The 15945-nt window shown below is 39.5% G+C and overlaps 1 protein-coding gene and 1 long non-coding RNA gene across 3 annotated transcripts in view; one reads left to right on the top strand and one right to left on the bottom strand.

Moving 5' to 3' along the window:
* Positions 1-1969: 1969 nt before the first annotated feature.
* Positions 1970-9521, bottom strand: LOC134867346 (uncharacterized). The gene is made up of 3 exons (XR_010166136.1): positions 9256-9521; positions 8753-8866; positions 1970-2396 (listed from the first exon to the last, which is right to left on the bottom strand). It is a non-coding gene; the product is annotated as an uncharacterized LOC134867346 (long non-coding RNA).
* Positions 7044-15945, top strand: part of fgf14 (fibroblast growth factor 14) — an 87451-nt gene continuing 78549 nt past the window's right edge. For both annotated transcript variants that reach the window (XM_063887853.1, XM_063887851.1), the window contains exon 1: positions 7044-7886. In XM_063887853.1, coding sequence (XP_063743923.1) covers positions 7679-7886 — 208 coding nt within the window. In that variant the 5' untranslated portion in view covers positions 7044-7678. The remainder of the gene's footprint in view (positions 7887-15945) is intronic.

Here is a 15945-nt window from a genome sequence, read left to right as displayed (position 1 = left end):
TTAACTAAGCTCTGGCAGCAGTTACAGTCTATGTTTAGAGGATTTCATTAGCCTATTGTGAAACTGTTCAAGCTTTGTCAAGTAACATGTGTTTTCCGTGTGTGAATAGGCAAGTTTATGCCACCAATTCAAGACTAGACTCCTCACTTAATGTGTTCCTGTGACAGCAGACTGAATTTGACCCTTTATAATCACATTCCCTGCAGCATGAGGTTGCCACCATCAACTTTCTGGTTGAGAAAGGATTGGTATATCTCTGTTTCCACCATACATCAGATGTGGATATATCCCTAAGGATAAATGTTTGTCTTATAAGAACATATACTTTTTCCTAGCATCCCACATGCATTCTGGCAAACACTAGCATATAATTCCATCCATTAACTCTACATGCTTAAGCTTGCTGAGGGCTGGAGTCTATCCGAGCACACACTGGGCAAGAGGCAATGTACAACCATTTATAATACTATTCACAGCTTTGGGAAAAACATAGTCTCTACTGTGCTTCAGATTACCTCTATGCATTTGGTCTGTAGAAACAGGTGCACCCAGAGTAGTATTTTTGTATTAATCCCCGATTAAAGTTTGTTTATTAATGAAAAAACAGAATTATATCCACAGTCATTAAATGTGGTAACATGGTAACAAAAAAACGTAGCCTCTGTGCGTAGCTTCAATTAAGACGGGAGATAATGATGCATTCAAGATGACAAAGCTTGTTTTCATGTCCTGAATGACTGGGGATGCTTCTAGTTCCAGGTAAGTCTCAATGATGCACTAGTGGATCTTCCATTGCACCATTGTGGGAATAAGACAGTCTCTTTGGGATGGGAGCGGTACAGGAAGTCCTTATACAGTACAAATAACAAAAACATATCTTGCGTTTGTATTTATATGTGAGTAATGTTTTAAGATGAAGTTGGTTTAATCCTAAAGCCTAGACGGACAAATGTGTGTATGTGGAAAATAAAAGCAGTTGCTAATGTAAGGTATGGCCATTTGGTCTTTTTGTGACATACTTTCATGCCATTCCAACAACCATGGTGTATTTTCTAAGGACATTGAACAGAATTTCCTTCATAGGTCATATTTTTTAAGTCTATGCCTGTGGCCAGAACGTCAGTGAGATCAGCAGGAGAGTTGGTACCTGTTCTTTTTTTAAATCTGTGTGATGGAAAGTGACTACGGTAACAGGTCCCAGGATAAGATACTGTTGAGGTGACTGTATCACACTGGCTCTAAGCCTCATTGTTAGGGTTACTGAAGAGACACAGGAGATCAAGGGGTTTTATAACTAAGAAGAACATGTTTTTTTTGGAAAAATTAAGCCTGAAGTTTTTCCATGTGTTACCCTGTGAGTTGGTCAAAATGTATCACTTTATTAACGGGATGCGCTATGAATGGGTCTGGGAACTTTTGCCAACAGAAGCTCTCTCCTTTATCTTTTAAAGCTCTCTTCTACACGGTGATCATCTATCAGATTGGTGTTGTCGAAGCATAACAAACCCTGTCTTGACCTTTTTAAAAATAGAGACAGACATTAGAGAAATCTCAGGGTGCACCACTTACTTCTTTCAGAGTTGGCCCTGTTCTGCCATTATCTAGTATGATAGGGCACGCTGGACATCATTTTTTAATGGTATCAGAAAATGCAGAAAACACTTGGTGACATTTCATGTTTGACTATTGCATGGGAGTGCTATCAGACCCTTTTTGTTCCATGACCTGCTCCCTGTTTGTGTAAAAACCTTAACCAGAATCATACAGTTCCCCTGGTCACAAATCTTTATCTCTAACATTTTCTGAAAACCCTTCACACTTAATTTATAGTAAGCGTTTTAAAGTCAACACAATTTTCTGTTAATGGATGGTAGAATAGGTAACGACTCGAAGGCACTCAGCCCTGCTGCTCCATTACTGAGCTAAAAAAGAGTCGATGCCATGAATCGGAAATAGGCTTTATTCCTCTAAAAGTGGCTTTTCTGAAGACCTTTTGGAGCACATATGTTGCAGTTCCTTCTGAATTCTGAAGGAAGTTTGCCCCATTTTAATACTCAGCCCCATACAGGGCTATATCCCAGATAGATATGTGCTATGAAAGGGTATAAATAATGAAAGAAGCAGTCTTTACAAGTTAAAAAAAGTGCTGTTGCGTAACAGTGGAAAGAGTTTTGAGGATGGTAAATTAATGGGAGTGAGGCCGAGTAGTAACATGCTGGACTAATTGACTGCACTGAGCTAACACAAAAGCAGATTTATGTTCAGTGTAAATGTAACCTCCGATTTCTTCACAACTATAAATGTTCTCCTGTCACCCTTGGCAACTTCACCTCCTCGATCATTTCAGCATCCTGGTTACTGGCAAGGTCCCTCTTCCTTGTAACTTGCTTGAAAATCTGTTAAAAACAAAATAAATCTCTCAATTAACATGAAACTGAAACTTATAATACTATCATTTGATCCTGATTCTTATGATCCTGGTTGGCCCTAACTATATACAACTTTAAGGCTTATTATAATGCAAACTTGGGATTTATATAGGAAATGAAGCCCTTACAGTAACAAAAACACTTTTATAAAATGTTTATAACAGGGTGTATTTGTTGGGATTTGTCATTTTAACTGAAATTAACAAAGGGTTTTATGGATATTTGCTCGCTATGGAGCCAGTCTGAAGTGGATTCAAGGCTTATTCAGTTTTAGGCACTTCCAAATTGGCTTTACTGGAGGTTGCCTCTTGGTTTTAGTGGATGTTAAGTTATTTTTTTGACATGCAGACCATTTTAAGCTGTCCTACTTTGTTGAATTGCAACCCATGACATTCACATGGTAGACAGATGTACACACAGTCGTTGGATCACGATAACAAGGCCATGACACGTTGCTTTATATCCCGGTGGATAGAAATAAATTGCATATCCTACTTTATATATTCACTGGATTTGTGCGTGCGTTACAGTGGAGAGTGCCTGAATTTTTAAAGGGCCGGTGTCACTGCCCTTATCTCTCTGCAAAAATGAGTACTGTTGGTTACAATGGATTTTAAAGAGGAGTTGGTTATTATGTGTGTGGGATTCCTCAATTTGTCTTATTGGTCTTTTGCCCTATTAGTCACAATGTGGAGGCACTGGAGAGGTTTTAAAGTCTGAACATTGCATATGATGTTACGTTTTGGCCAAGTACCAGAGAGCTGTAACTGACAGTGAATAATGATAGATAATATGTGTTAAACAAATCAAATATTCAGAAGGCAAAATGTTAATGTGTTGTGTACACATCTGCCCATTCCGATAAAACTGTGTAGATTTGTGCTATACAAGTTGCTACATACATTGTACACTTGCAGTCTGAGCCTAGTGGAGCACAGGAGGTGAGTCTGTCCTTCAACCTGTCCCTGAACATGCTGAAAGGAAGCAAACTTCAATTCCAACAATAAGAATTTCCGGATAAATAGAGGTCATTTTGAGTATGTATTTATTTTTAGACTGTTTACTGGCTGTGTATGTGTGTTGAGTTTGAATAAAGTGTTTGGTCATAAATTAGTTCACAGCAGCTGTTCATTTCTTAGTGAACACTTGCCCTAAGCAATGCCAAACCAAGCTCATGCTTCTTCTGTGATTGGTAGATGTCTTGGCTGCGGGTGTGCTGGGCGAAGAGGAGCGGATGGCGTTAACACTTCTGCTGAACATGTGGTTTAGAATCCCTTAAAGTCGAAACATGGCTTGGGCAAAGTTGCACACATTTCTAAATTTGACTAAATCAAGATGATTATGAAACTTAATGGGTTTTTTCGCATCATAGACAGAATGACAACACTTCTTTTACATGATACTATAATGAATCTACAAAGCAGTACATTGCCTTGCACAGTTTGTCATACTCCCTAATTAACAACACTGCTATATATCCATAGCAAAATTAAATGAATTATCAAAGAGATCTTCAGCATAGTCCAAAATACTAGTACATTTTTTCAAGTGTTTTTTTTTTTTAAATCACAATCCTTTCATCATTAACCAAGATGACATGGTGCTTTACAAGTCTCTAGTGGACACTTTTAGGCCTATTTATTCATGAAACCTTTAATTATTCATTGCATTTTGAGAAGAACCCTTGCTTAAATTGAAAGCAAAATGATAGGCCTTTTAAAAGAGCTTATTTTGGTATTAACCATTGATGCATGTATATTATTATTTAAAGTTGCTTATAATGATTCAATACTCCAATTTCAGCTAATTTCATTATGCCTACTACCAGCTTAACTTAGTTCAGTCACACCAGCCAAATTACAAATACTGTATACTATGCATGTGTAGACTGTTACTAAGTACATAAATAATTAAACTACCTGGTGTTATCAAATACCTCTCTAAATATGCATATATCTTTTTCACATTAGATGATATGATATGAATCTCTCCATATATTTCCAAATGTTAACACTCATGCAATCTTCACACTCCCACATGTGTGAGCCTTTTTAAATGTGTACAGTAAAACCACAGAGACCATGAGAAAAACTGGAACGAGTCCATTCATAGCTGCATCTTAAATCAAGTTGTTTTTCCCCATCAGGAGAAAAGAGGCTGTTAAAAAGTCACAAGGGAGCCACTTCCTGTTGGCTGCAGCCTGGGCAATCAAAAAGAAGTATTCTAATGATCGCTGACAAAATTGTCAGACGATATCCTCCAGGGTGCTATGATACTTTACATTACAGTAGACAGATCGATAGTGAGGATGACACGAGAGGCCACTGCCGAGGGAGATAGTCGGAGAGCCTGCACTGCACTACTCCGACTAGTGCTGATCCCCCAATGAATCCAATTGACCTCACGGGACACATGCAGATGTAAGTCTACAGCAAATACATGTAGATTTCTTTTAAAAATGCATCATGTCGCAGTATACTGGATATTTGTGTGTGTGCACCTGATCTGGTGTATGTACACTTAGTGTTTGAGCTGGTAGACAACCTGTAAAAACTCCATCAGTAATTGAAAAATTGACTCTTAAAATCAATAACGTATTCTTTAAAGTTGGCCTTTGAAGAATGACACAGCAAATACATAATGCTAAAGAAAGTCAATCAGGAAACATTTAGTATCAAAGTGGCCCACACCCCAGAGGAACCAGCTATCACATGCAACTGACAAGACCTGTGCGCTGAAAAACTAGGTCATTAAAGTGGATTACTGCTGTAATTCTGATATGAACACACAACACAACCCCACTAATGAACCCCTCCAGTTTCTCATCAAGCTTCCTGCGCTGTGGTTAATATTGTTTGCACAAACCTCGGTTTCTGCTCACTCGACATTACGTCGGATAAAATAAGCCTTTGATTATAATTCTTCAAATCAGAGTTCAACAGTAATAAGCTGTCCATAAAAGGGACATGATTATGAAAAATAGAGGATTTTCAGAGCCACATAATGTAAAAGTATTACATGTCAGATTGATAAATACTATGGTGTTCAGGTCATTTGGAAAATGGAAAGATCAATGATAGTGCAACATTGTTTACTTGCAAGTACATATGAGCCTTTTACCGTATGCTTATATTTTCAGCAAATCAACATATAAGCAGGAAATCAATATTCATCCCTGGCTTATACATTGAAAATGACAGTAGAGAAGGAAAAAAACCTAAATAGGTCACTTTTTTGCTAGGGCAATAATGCTGGTCATTTGTATTCCTTATCCTGGCAAACAGTAACACCTGTGACTGGGGTCAACCCAAGCAACTAATGGGTCCACTTCCAAACACTGGCCGACAAAAATGACTCCTGCTATTTGGGCTTGAAGGGAGGGATTCATGCTGAGAAATGATTAAATCCTAGATGGGAAATAAGTACAAAATGCAAGAGGGGAAACAGCAAAACTGCAAAAACACAATTAAATTTAAAATCTGTGTGTGTGTCTAGAGGCAAAAGTTCATTGTTTCCACCAAAGACAAACACTTTCTCTCTCCACAACAGCTGACCGGGGAGGGCGGGCATAATCAGGGGAGAACAATGTTTTCTTCTCCCTTAATCTGTGATGGAAAACCTTTAAACCCTTAGGGAAATGTAGTCATACAGTGGAAACAGTTGTCACGAGCAACTCTAGCCTGCTCCTTGTCCTCAGAGATGAGGGAACAACAACAGTGCTATAGGAAGTGTAAACATCTGATTGTTATTTCATAGAAATTATAACCATTTTGCTATGAAATGTGTACCATGTCATTATTATATATTTTTATAGTATAGTATATAGTATAGTATGTGTTGAAGTACATATTGATGTATCTATAATAATGAATTGTCTATCATCACATTATTGTTGGTGGTAAGTAAAGTATATGCATTTTCATGCATCTATGCTGCATCATAAGTGATTATAATATACTAAAGTATCATGCCCTCATCATGTGGTATGCATAGAAAGTATTACTATAGTTAAAACATTTAATTAGTGATCTTCTGTAATAACTTTTTTTCCTACAGCTAATATTGGATGCAATATTGCAAGCCGAAGTAATAGTGATCTGTTGCAGTGCCCTATAGGTTACTCTGTACTCTGCAGTCCTGCTTCAGTAAGGCTTAGATGACTTGACACAAGAAGAGCCCCCCCCCCACACACACACACACACACACACACACACACTATAGCAGGCGAGACTTAACACCTGTGTCTTTGGAGCTTTTCTGGATAATTTCTCGCTAAACATCCATCAGAGAACGGCAAAAGCTGCAATAACTTAAGCAACTGAGATGAGAGCCCGTCAAGTAAACCGGTAAAGAAATGAGGGCTGTGAAAGCGGACTCTTAATGTGCAGGAGAAACACTTATTTATAAAATACCCTCCATGGACACTGTCATTTCCAAGAATTCAAACTGAAACGATTTGGGACTATAGTCTCAGTGAGTCGGATCCTAAAAAAATCCAAGAGCATCACTGAAATGACGGCGCAAAAACCACGTGTTTACGTAATGGAAAGCCAATCTTTCAATGTAACCCCTCCTACCGGTCTATTTCTAACAGAGGTCCGACGCTGAAGGAAATTCATGCAAATGTTTGTATAGGCGCACCGTACTTTTTTGGAGATGTCAGTGGCGTGGTGCTGAGACAGCTTGAGGAAGAGACCCCCCCAAAAAGGAAGAAACGCACACTCCAGGAATCACGGACACACACCAAGAACCCAAGCCTGGCTTTTTACAGAACCGTTGCAGTGTGGGACTACAATAAATGAGAACTGAGGTTGGCGTTATCTGACCTCGCCAAACCAGCTGGTTTACAGGAGACACGATTTGGACTTGATCCTGCAATGTGGTGTTTTGTTGGGGCTATCATTGCAGCAGTCTGTGCATAGGATGCATCCTCCCTTGGCTTTTGATGCTGTGCAGATCCACCCTCCTCTCCTCAGAGTGATGAACTAATAGGCAATGGTTTTGTCCTCGGAAATCCACCGTGTTTTACTGTTTTCACGTTAGTTGTGTTTGTTTACTGGCGGCCCGTCTCCTCCCGGTGCGACACATGCAATTTATAGAGTATATTTTCTATTATCGACTAGTTGAGGAGGCATCCTTTATACGCCAGAAGAAGAAAACACACCATTATTACGAAGTCTCACAGATACTGAATATTTTGCCACGTGAATGAAAGCGCATAGGACTTGGATATAGCCTATTTTTTCTTTATGGTACAATTGGTAGCCTTGTCCTGGAAAACTGATCCAATTGTGTTATTATGCAACCGCAAGGATCTCATCTATATCTGGGTGTTTAAGCCACTGGATTGCTCTTCGCCCAAATCAATGTGGTTTCTTTGGAACATTTTCAGCAAAGGAACGCATATGCTGCAGTGTCTTTGTGGCAAGAGTCTTAAGAAAAACAAGAATCCAAGTGGTAAGCTCATCACCATTATGCCTACTCCTCTGTTTCGCTCTGAACCGGCGTTGTGCGTGCGTGAGACAGTGTGTATGGATCTGCCTTATTTTGTTTGTTGTATTAGTGATAGATCTGCAATCATATGTATGCAGCGAGTGGATCATGCAGAGGCGCTGGGAGGGGGAACAACTTATTCTGTGCAGCTACTATCGGCGAGCCCAGGTTTGGGGACGCGCAGCGCACAAACACACAAAACCCCCCCATGCATCGCCACCGCACCATGATCTCCTAACTTTTTAAATAGCGCTCACACACACGCGCGCGCACGCACGCACACACTAGGTGCTGTTTCAATGGATCAAATCCACGCACAGTTATTCTGTCCAACGTGATTCCCCCTAACCAGATTATTCCATCCTCGGATTTACTGCAGCAGCATTCCCCCCCTCTGCAACACCACTTCTCGATTAAATGGGCTACTCGCTGTGTTTCAGCATGCCAGTCAGAGGAGACAGACAGTTCTTTCATGTCTCTCCCTTGGTTGTTGCAGGTCAATATTCATCATGCGGAAATGTGATTTTATACAAGCGCTTGAGTTGATTTTGTGTTAAAGAAGCCAGCAGCTGAGATGCGAGTAAGGCATGTTGAAAGGAACTAGGCTCCACTGCACTAATGCAAACCCTGCACTCGAGCAGTCGAAATGGTTTTGATTCAAATCATTTTTGGTAGAAAAGCGATGCATCACAAATACAGTTTTAGTTAGTATGTAATTAAACGTTACATTGTAGATCTCCAGTGGGCAATTGATTTTAATTTCAACAGGCTGTTGTAGGTATGGAATAAAAGCCCCAGGTGGACAGCATGTAGTGCGGGCTACTTGTTACCTCATGTTGTGGGTTTGAAAATGATGTGCTCAGCAGCAGCAGTTCCTCGACACTGCAGCTGCAGTATAGTAGATCATCATAATACTGTCGCGGGACTATTGCACCGGGCTGACACTGCAGGAGAAACACAAAAACACGGTTTACTATCAAATACAAATACCATTTTCATAACATTCTGTTTCCCTTTGATAAATAGTTACAATAAATCAAAGCAAATAGTTTGTGCCTTTACATTAGAGACACAATACTTTGAAAACAACAATGGAAACACTTGCCACGAATGTGTGGACATTTCTTAATTACATTAAAACTTTTCTAACACCGGGGACAGAAATCTGCAGAAGAGGGCACTTTTTAAGTTGTGCATTTACCTGTTAGCAAAACAAGTTGCATAGCCTACTTCTTGGCCTCGTTAAAGCAACACTGCATTTTAATACTTTATACAAATATATATTTATATTTATACGAACGTTAACAATGTCCATAGGTTGATATTGGCCTACTTTGATTTGTTTACGCTTTCACGCATATTCCTCGTAGAAGTGACATAATCCATGTCATTTCCGCCATGATTGTTTGTTGACTGTTTTGGGCAGCGTCGACTTGTTTTAACAGAATCATGTTATTGTAACCCTTATAATGACCGGATAAATATCTCAACAATCTAACAAACAGCGGTAAGTGTTTTCACAACAACCGTGAGTTTTTCAAAGCGTGGCTTGTATATGTTCGAAAATGTTTTAAATGCATTGAAAGATGATTCCATGTTCGCTACAATATCATGCTATGAGCTACAGCAACAGTAGTATCTGCAGTGATATCTGACTGAGAGCTGCAGAAATACACTAACTTCTCTTACTGCTGCCCCTCACCATGCAGACAATCGATCAAAGCTGAGATTTCTGTCTGCTGTTTCTCAGATTGGAAGTCCTAAACATTCAAAGTAAGAGTTGCCTTCATCTACTTTGTGGTGGCTCACTTTGGAGTCATTATAAATTGATGGTGTGGGCACAATTGTCAGTGTTTGTGCTGAAGCAGCAGGTAGAGCCAGCAGTGAACTGGGTAGGCCAAGACGCAGAGTGTGTCAGCGGGGTGCAGTAGGTAATGTAACTTATGACAAAAAAGTAATTGAATGTTCACGGTCAAACAAATAAACAGATTGGTTTTAGCTTCAGAGGTGAACCAACAACCTTATGAGCTGGTAGCTTTGTTAAAATGTTACCCAGTGTCAGCAGAGGCCGGGTTACCAGTAGTGTGCCCACTAGGCCTGTATTTTTAGTAACACAGCATTACTCAGAGAACACAGAGAGAGACTAAGCCAACTGGCTGTATCAATAAGACTGCCATTCATGGTCAACATAGAAACTTGTACATTTTTACCACACATAACGTTTCTCTTTGCACACACAAAAAAACTTAAAGTAAACTTAGGCTTTCTTTCTGTAGCCTTCACCAGCAGTGTATCCAAAGAAGTTTGAAGTAGTGTGGATTCTTTAAGCGCCTTCTGTTCCAGCAGGAGAGCAATGAGGGAATGAGATCTGGTAGTGTTGTGCATCTACTGTGTTATTGCTAGTATGGGGTCATAATCAGGGGGAGAGGGTTTTTTTTTTAGCTGCCTGTGATTATGTGTTCCTAAAGAGCCGAAGACTTAGCTTGAGCGGAGCCACCTTCATTGTATGTTACAGATTGAATGTGAAGCCATGGAGTGAGATCATGTCAGAGACGTTTCCTCCAACATTATCACATTTTAAGTGATGAATCATGACTTCAACAGAAGGAGATTAAACCAAAGAAAAACAATATAGGGTTTTTCAGTTTGTGAGCCGCACATGTTTCTCCTCTTTGTGGAAGATATGCCTTCGAAGTATATTATATTTCACATCTTGATATTTCTTTGTTTAGTTGTTTGCCCTTTCATTTCTATCCTTTATCTTCTTTACGGTCTGTCTGCATCCCTTTCAATTCCCTCTCATTATGAAATCCATTTGCCCCTTTATCTTGCTAATATACAGAAGTTGGGGAAGTGTATATATATATTAACTCTAGTGTTTCAAAGTAAGCGGTAATTGATTAAGGGGTTTTGATGCACATAAGGTTGATATATTGAGTTTTCTTTTCATTAACCACATGGTTTTATATGAAAGCCACCTGCCTTGAATGCAATTTTTAAATATTGGTGCATGGTATTTACATTACTTTGCTTAAAGCGTCTGTTTTGAGTCATTCACTGTCCAGAAGCTGTCAATTTTACTCAACAAGCCCAGGTCCACCCATTTGCTTTCTGATTCAAATGAACAAGCTCGGTCCAGAACCACTTACTTTCCTAACATATCACAATTTTCCATCATCTAAAGACTGCACCTCCATTTTTAGCCTCTAAGTTTAACTATGACTTTTATAACCTTTCCTCCACGTCCCTGCTTTACAGCAATATTCCTGTTTTATCTTTTGGTAAATTGTCCTTAGGGTTAGTGGTCTTGTACAACTGGCATTGCTGGCCCACCCTTAATGTTCACTCTCATGTCCCAGCATGTCTGTAAGTGAACATACTTCATTAAGATAATTAAGCAATGAACTTGCTGAGTGGAAGGGATGGAGATGCAGTAAGTTTCACCCTGCAGACAGTGTGTAGCATTACTACTTGTGCAAATGACCACAGACGTCATCTTGAAACTTTGGGAATGTCATTAATTGGGTCAAAAAGCAGCGGTGACGGACAGGGCTCTAATGAGGGCATTTGGTAGAAAATGTGAGGGGAAGAGTTATATCATGAGCTGCCGTGAGTAATAAAGCCACACAATTGACGGGTGCTCACAGACATTTCTTTGGCTTTGCATTTTTGTGAAGCGTTGAATGTAAAGGACATATAGCTAGGTTGCAGAAAGAGCAGAATTGCAGTGAATGTATGAAGTCATTAGGTGGCTTTCTCAGTAGCACAGCAGTGGCTCATTGACAGTAGAGTGACAGTACAGGTCACAGAACACCCAGGCATCCACGTGAGGATGGTTCATAGCATATCAAGTGAAACTCAACTTTATTGTGTGTGACAGAGCCGAGAGTCTGAACCGAAGCCACAGCACTGTAATGCCGTCGCTGTTGTTTGTTTCATGAGTATACTGGAGCTTTAACCTTAAGCTCTAGCTGACCTCACACTCATGAAGCAGTGACCCAAAATAATTAGTTTGAGTTTCTGGCAGGGCGAAACATACTGACTATTTGAAGGCTTTAACCTTGCACTGGAGAGCCCTAGAAATGTAAATGTTCTGGTGTGTGCTACATAAACCATTCTGAGACAAATCTCTGGTAAATTTATTGTGTCTCATAAAATCCTAAAAACAGTGCCAAAGTGGAGACATAAATAAGCAATAGGCACTTGTCAAAGCGATAGCAACAATATTCTTTAAAGGCTGTTTAAAGTGTTGTGTCAGGTTCATGTCTAGGCTGGTAATACCTTTCATGACTGCATCAGCATATTTATTCACCCCTTCATAAGATGTTTGTTCAGGTGTATAAAAGCTGTTTTGTAGTGTATCAAGTTTTAAATTATGAATTATTTAGTGTAACATATGTAGGCATTGTGGCTGAGCAGAGATTTCCATAGTCTAATCTGAAATTTCATATGGATTTTAATAACTCTGATTATGCTGCTGCTGTCTTTCCTCCACTTAGTCCTCAGAGCAAGGGCACTATATCTTAAATTCAGCCTCTTTCCAAAATTATGCCCGTTTAAGTTCTTCAGTTAAAGATGCACGGTTCATTTGTGCCACATACCCACGCTAGTTTAATAATTTCTGGAAACAAAGAAACAGCAGTGTAATTAAATGGGATGGGTAAGATTCAAACAAGAACTCCTACAATTAGAATAACAGCAGGGTTGGCTAAATATATCCTCCTCCAACCACCATGCCACGTTGCTAGGTTTCATACAGAAACAATGCTGCAAGTTTGTAAACGGCTGATCTGTTGTAGGTCGTCGAACAAGACACAAGCGTTTCGAGGGCGCTGGGATATCACATTTAAAATAACAGGTTAGCAAAGGATCATTTATAGAAGGTCATTCTAAAAAAAGGACTTATTCATGCTCCCATTGATGAAACATTTGCTTCTAAAAGCAGAACTGTGAGTTCAGCAGTCTTGAATTGGATAGCTTGAAAACAGAAAACGGAGAATACAAGTGTGATTAATCTGAAACACAATTATTTTATGATACTTTTTCTTGTCTTGGCTGCTGTAATTCCTGTGGTCATTTGGAAAGAGAGATAAAGTTGCGTGTATCTGTAGTCTGTATGTAACGGGTCAACAAGAAACATTGTCTGGCTCTCATTTTTTTTGGCCCTGGTAATAGCAGCGGCCTCATCAGTTTCCACAGTTAATTAATTTGGGCTGTCTCCGTCCTGCTCTTGAGATATATGACCGGCTGCAGGGATGATGAGATTCAAGTTCCTGGCTGATGTTCTGCCTCCCTCTGAGAGACAATCAGGTTTACATACAAAACAGTTCAGACACAAGGGAGAATGTATATAGTGTATGTATAGACAGAGAAGGGAAAAGAGGGCAAGTAGAAAAAATGTGGCTCTAGAGAGGCAGGATTAATGTCTGTAGAGAAAAAAAAAAATGGAATTCACATGGAGCATCTCCCAGGATGCTGTGGATAGTTCCCAGATGCTCTTGTGTCGAGGGGTGAGAGGAATGATGGGACATGCAGTCTTGGCTGGGTGTCTGTGAGTGTGACTGGCCGCTGGGCCTGCAGGTGGAGGACGGTTTCACAGGCCGTGCACAGAGCTGCTCTCTGTTCCCTCATGGCTAGGCCTGATGGGACTTCCGTTAAAGGCGAGAAACTGTGGAATGGATCAGCTGGCTCATTGGTCCTGGGATCTTTGTCTCATACTCTGATGTTTAACATTGTAATTAGAGAGAGGAATATTGGTATATGGATAATGCGATGCAGTGTTTATTGACATGTATTTTGTTATGCATGTCATACGAGTCATGTCCTAAAATCGTACCATTATGATCTTTTATATTTTCAGTTTTGAACGGTTGCTTCGGTGGATTTGGGCAGCCAACATCAACATTATTAGATTTACAGTCGATCAAATAATCTTCTGATTGTGATTAGTGTTGTTGAAAGGAACGAACCCACCGATAATTATCACCCATTATCAGCTCTACAAAGAGTTTCTGTGCGTTTTTGGCTAACTGTTTTGGTTTTACAGCCATGTGTTGACATTATTGGTTAGGTCTAACAGCTCTCATTTGCCTCATAGTCGCAGCAGGCAGCTGTTTCCAGTTGGAAAGAAACCCAACAGTATGCTACTTGCTCAGCACCAAACAACTGACAGGCAGAGTTAGCAGCTAGCTGGTGTTCATTGTAGAGCGTTTAGCAGCCAGATATTCCCCTCAGGAGTTGGTAGAGTCCAAACCAGAGTTAAATGACGACCTACATTTGTCAAGTTGCCAAACACATGACTCCAAATCAATTTGGTTTTCTATCTGCTGTATGGGATCAACTGTTTGCTAGCCAGTTCACCATGTCAACTTATAAGTTAGTGAATATAAAGACAGTTCATTGTGTTTGTCTGTTTTCTGTTTATCGATTTAAAACATCTGTATTAACATCAGTGCGTAAAACAGCTCACACAAACTACACAGGAGTCTGTTTTGGCAGGGCAGATACTAAAGTCAAAGTCAAAGTCAAAGTCCACTCTATTCTCAAAGATTCCACATGTGTTATACATACAGAACATTGAAATACCGTTTCTGGCAGTCCCACAGTGCAAATATAAACAAGAACATATAACATAAAAAGAGCCTAGAAAAAAATAGGGGGAGTAAAAAGGGGTATACAAAAAAAAACCAAGTAATATACATATATTAGACACCCAATATGCAACGTTATCTGTCTGGTCTTCAAAGCCTACTTGACAAACATGAAACTTTTCCAGTCAGCTCATTAGGTCAATATTGGCTTGGATATCAGATTATAATATAGTGAAACTGTAGGTCTTTCCTAATGGAAGGAAGGCACAGAGGGTTAATTTGTGTTTGCAGCTAATGGTGCAAACAGCCTTTATTGTTTCTTGCACTTGACGACATAATAATATTACCGCTTTGAGTAAACCATGATTACCCTGGTCCCCGTTTTAAAAGATTATCCATCTTTTTAGTCTTTCTTTGTTAGAAAACTTTTTGATTTCACAAAAATGTGTATAACATTTGAAGTTAAAAACACGGCATTTCTGCTTTGTGCCGAGTGTTACAAGTAGGTAATGAAGCACATTGAATACCAGTTGTTGCCTATTTGTTGCGACCTTGTCAAAGCAAAACCAATATCCTTGAAATGAATCACTCGTAGAATTGAGTGTAGAGCGATGATGATATTTTTATTAGACTTTCTACATGCAGCATACCAAACATAAGATAACTCACACTGAGAAACCTCTGGTGACAGATGCTCAAGAATCATCGACACGTATTCCTTTCTACAGTTTCTGTCAGTTTTGTTTGTGAGACTGTTTTGAGTTATGTTTGACACAGAGGGAGGAAAGAGGCCATTTGTGGATGGGTACTGACATAGTACTGTCAGATTTGAAGGAATAACTTCTGATTTAATAAATTGTTTCTCAATTGACAGTTTTATGAACGTTCTTGTCCTCAATCATTTTGAGTCATTTAAGGTCAGGGAAATTGCTAGTTAGACCATAATGGATATTTTGACCATAGTCCTTAAACGTCTCACTGAGCTCAATATCTAATGTAAAGGCACCAAAAATAAAATTGAAACAAGGTCAGTACTATTTGAGCGAGTGTTCAGGCCCTGCGGAACTGGTGAGAAATACAATCCAGGACGTCCAGTTTGAGTAACAGATCCGTCAATTTGAGGGTTTATCAGACGGCAAAACACTTCACAGCAGTTTGTGATTTTCTCATACAGGATTTTACGACTCTGGATAGTTAGCATAACTGCAATTACTTTATCTTATATTAAGATGATCAGGAAAAGTATGGGGTTGCAGTATTATACCAGGAATATGCACTTAATCAATCGGCTGCTTCCCTTTTCTGCTTTATGATGTTCCTTTGCATTTAAGCGAAAGCGGAGACAAGCTGTGCTGCACCTCTGCTGCGGCTCTGGACTTGCCTTATATAAAGTGAAAGTGGAAGCTTTTTTTTTTTTTTTCGATGTTAGGCAA

The sequence above is a fragment of the Eleginops maclovinus genome, chromosome 7, assembly GCF_036324505.1.
Source record: "Eleginops maclovinus isolate JMC-PN-2008 ecotype Puerto Natales chromosome 7, JC_Emac_rtc_rv5, whole genome shotgun sequence".
In the NCBI taxonomy this organism is placed as follows: Eukaryota; Metazoa; Chordata; class Actinopteri; order Perciformes; family Eleginopidae; genus Eleginops; species Eleginops maclovinus.
Note: the sequence above shows the minus strand (reverse complement) of the source record. Positions and strands in the feature narration are given on the sequence as shown.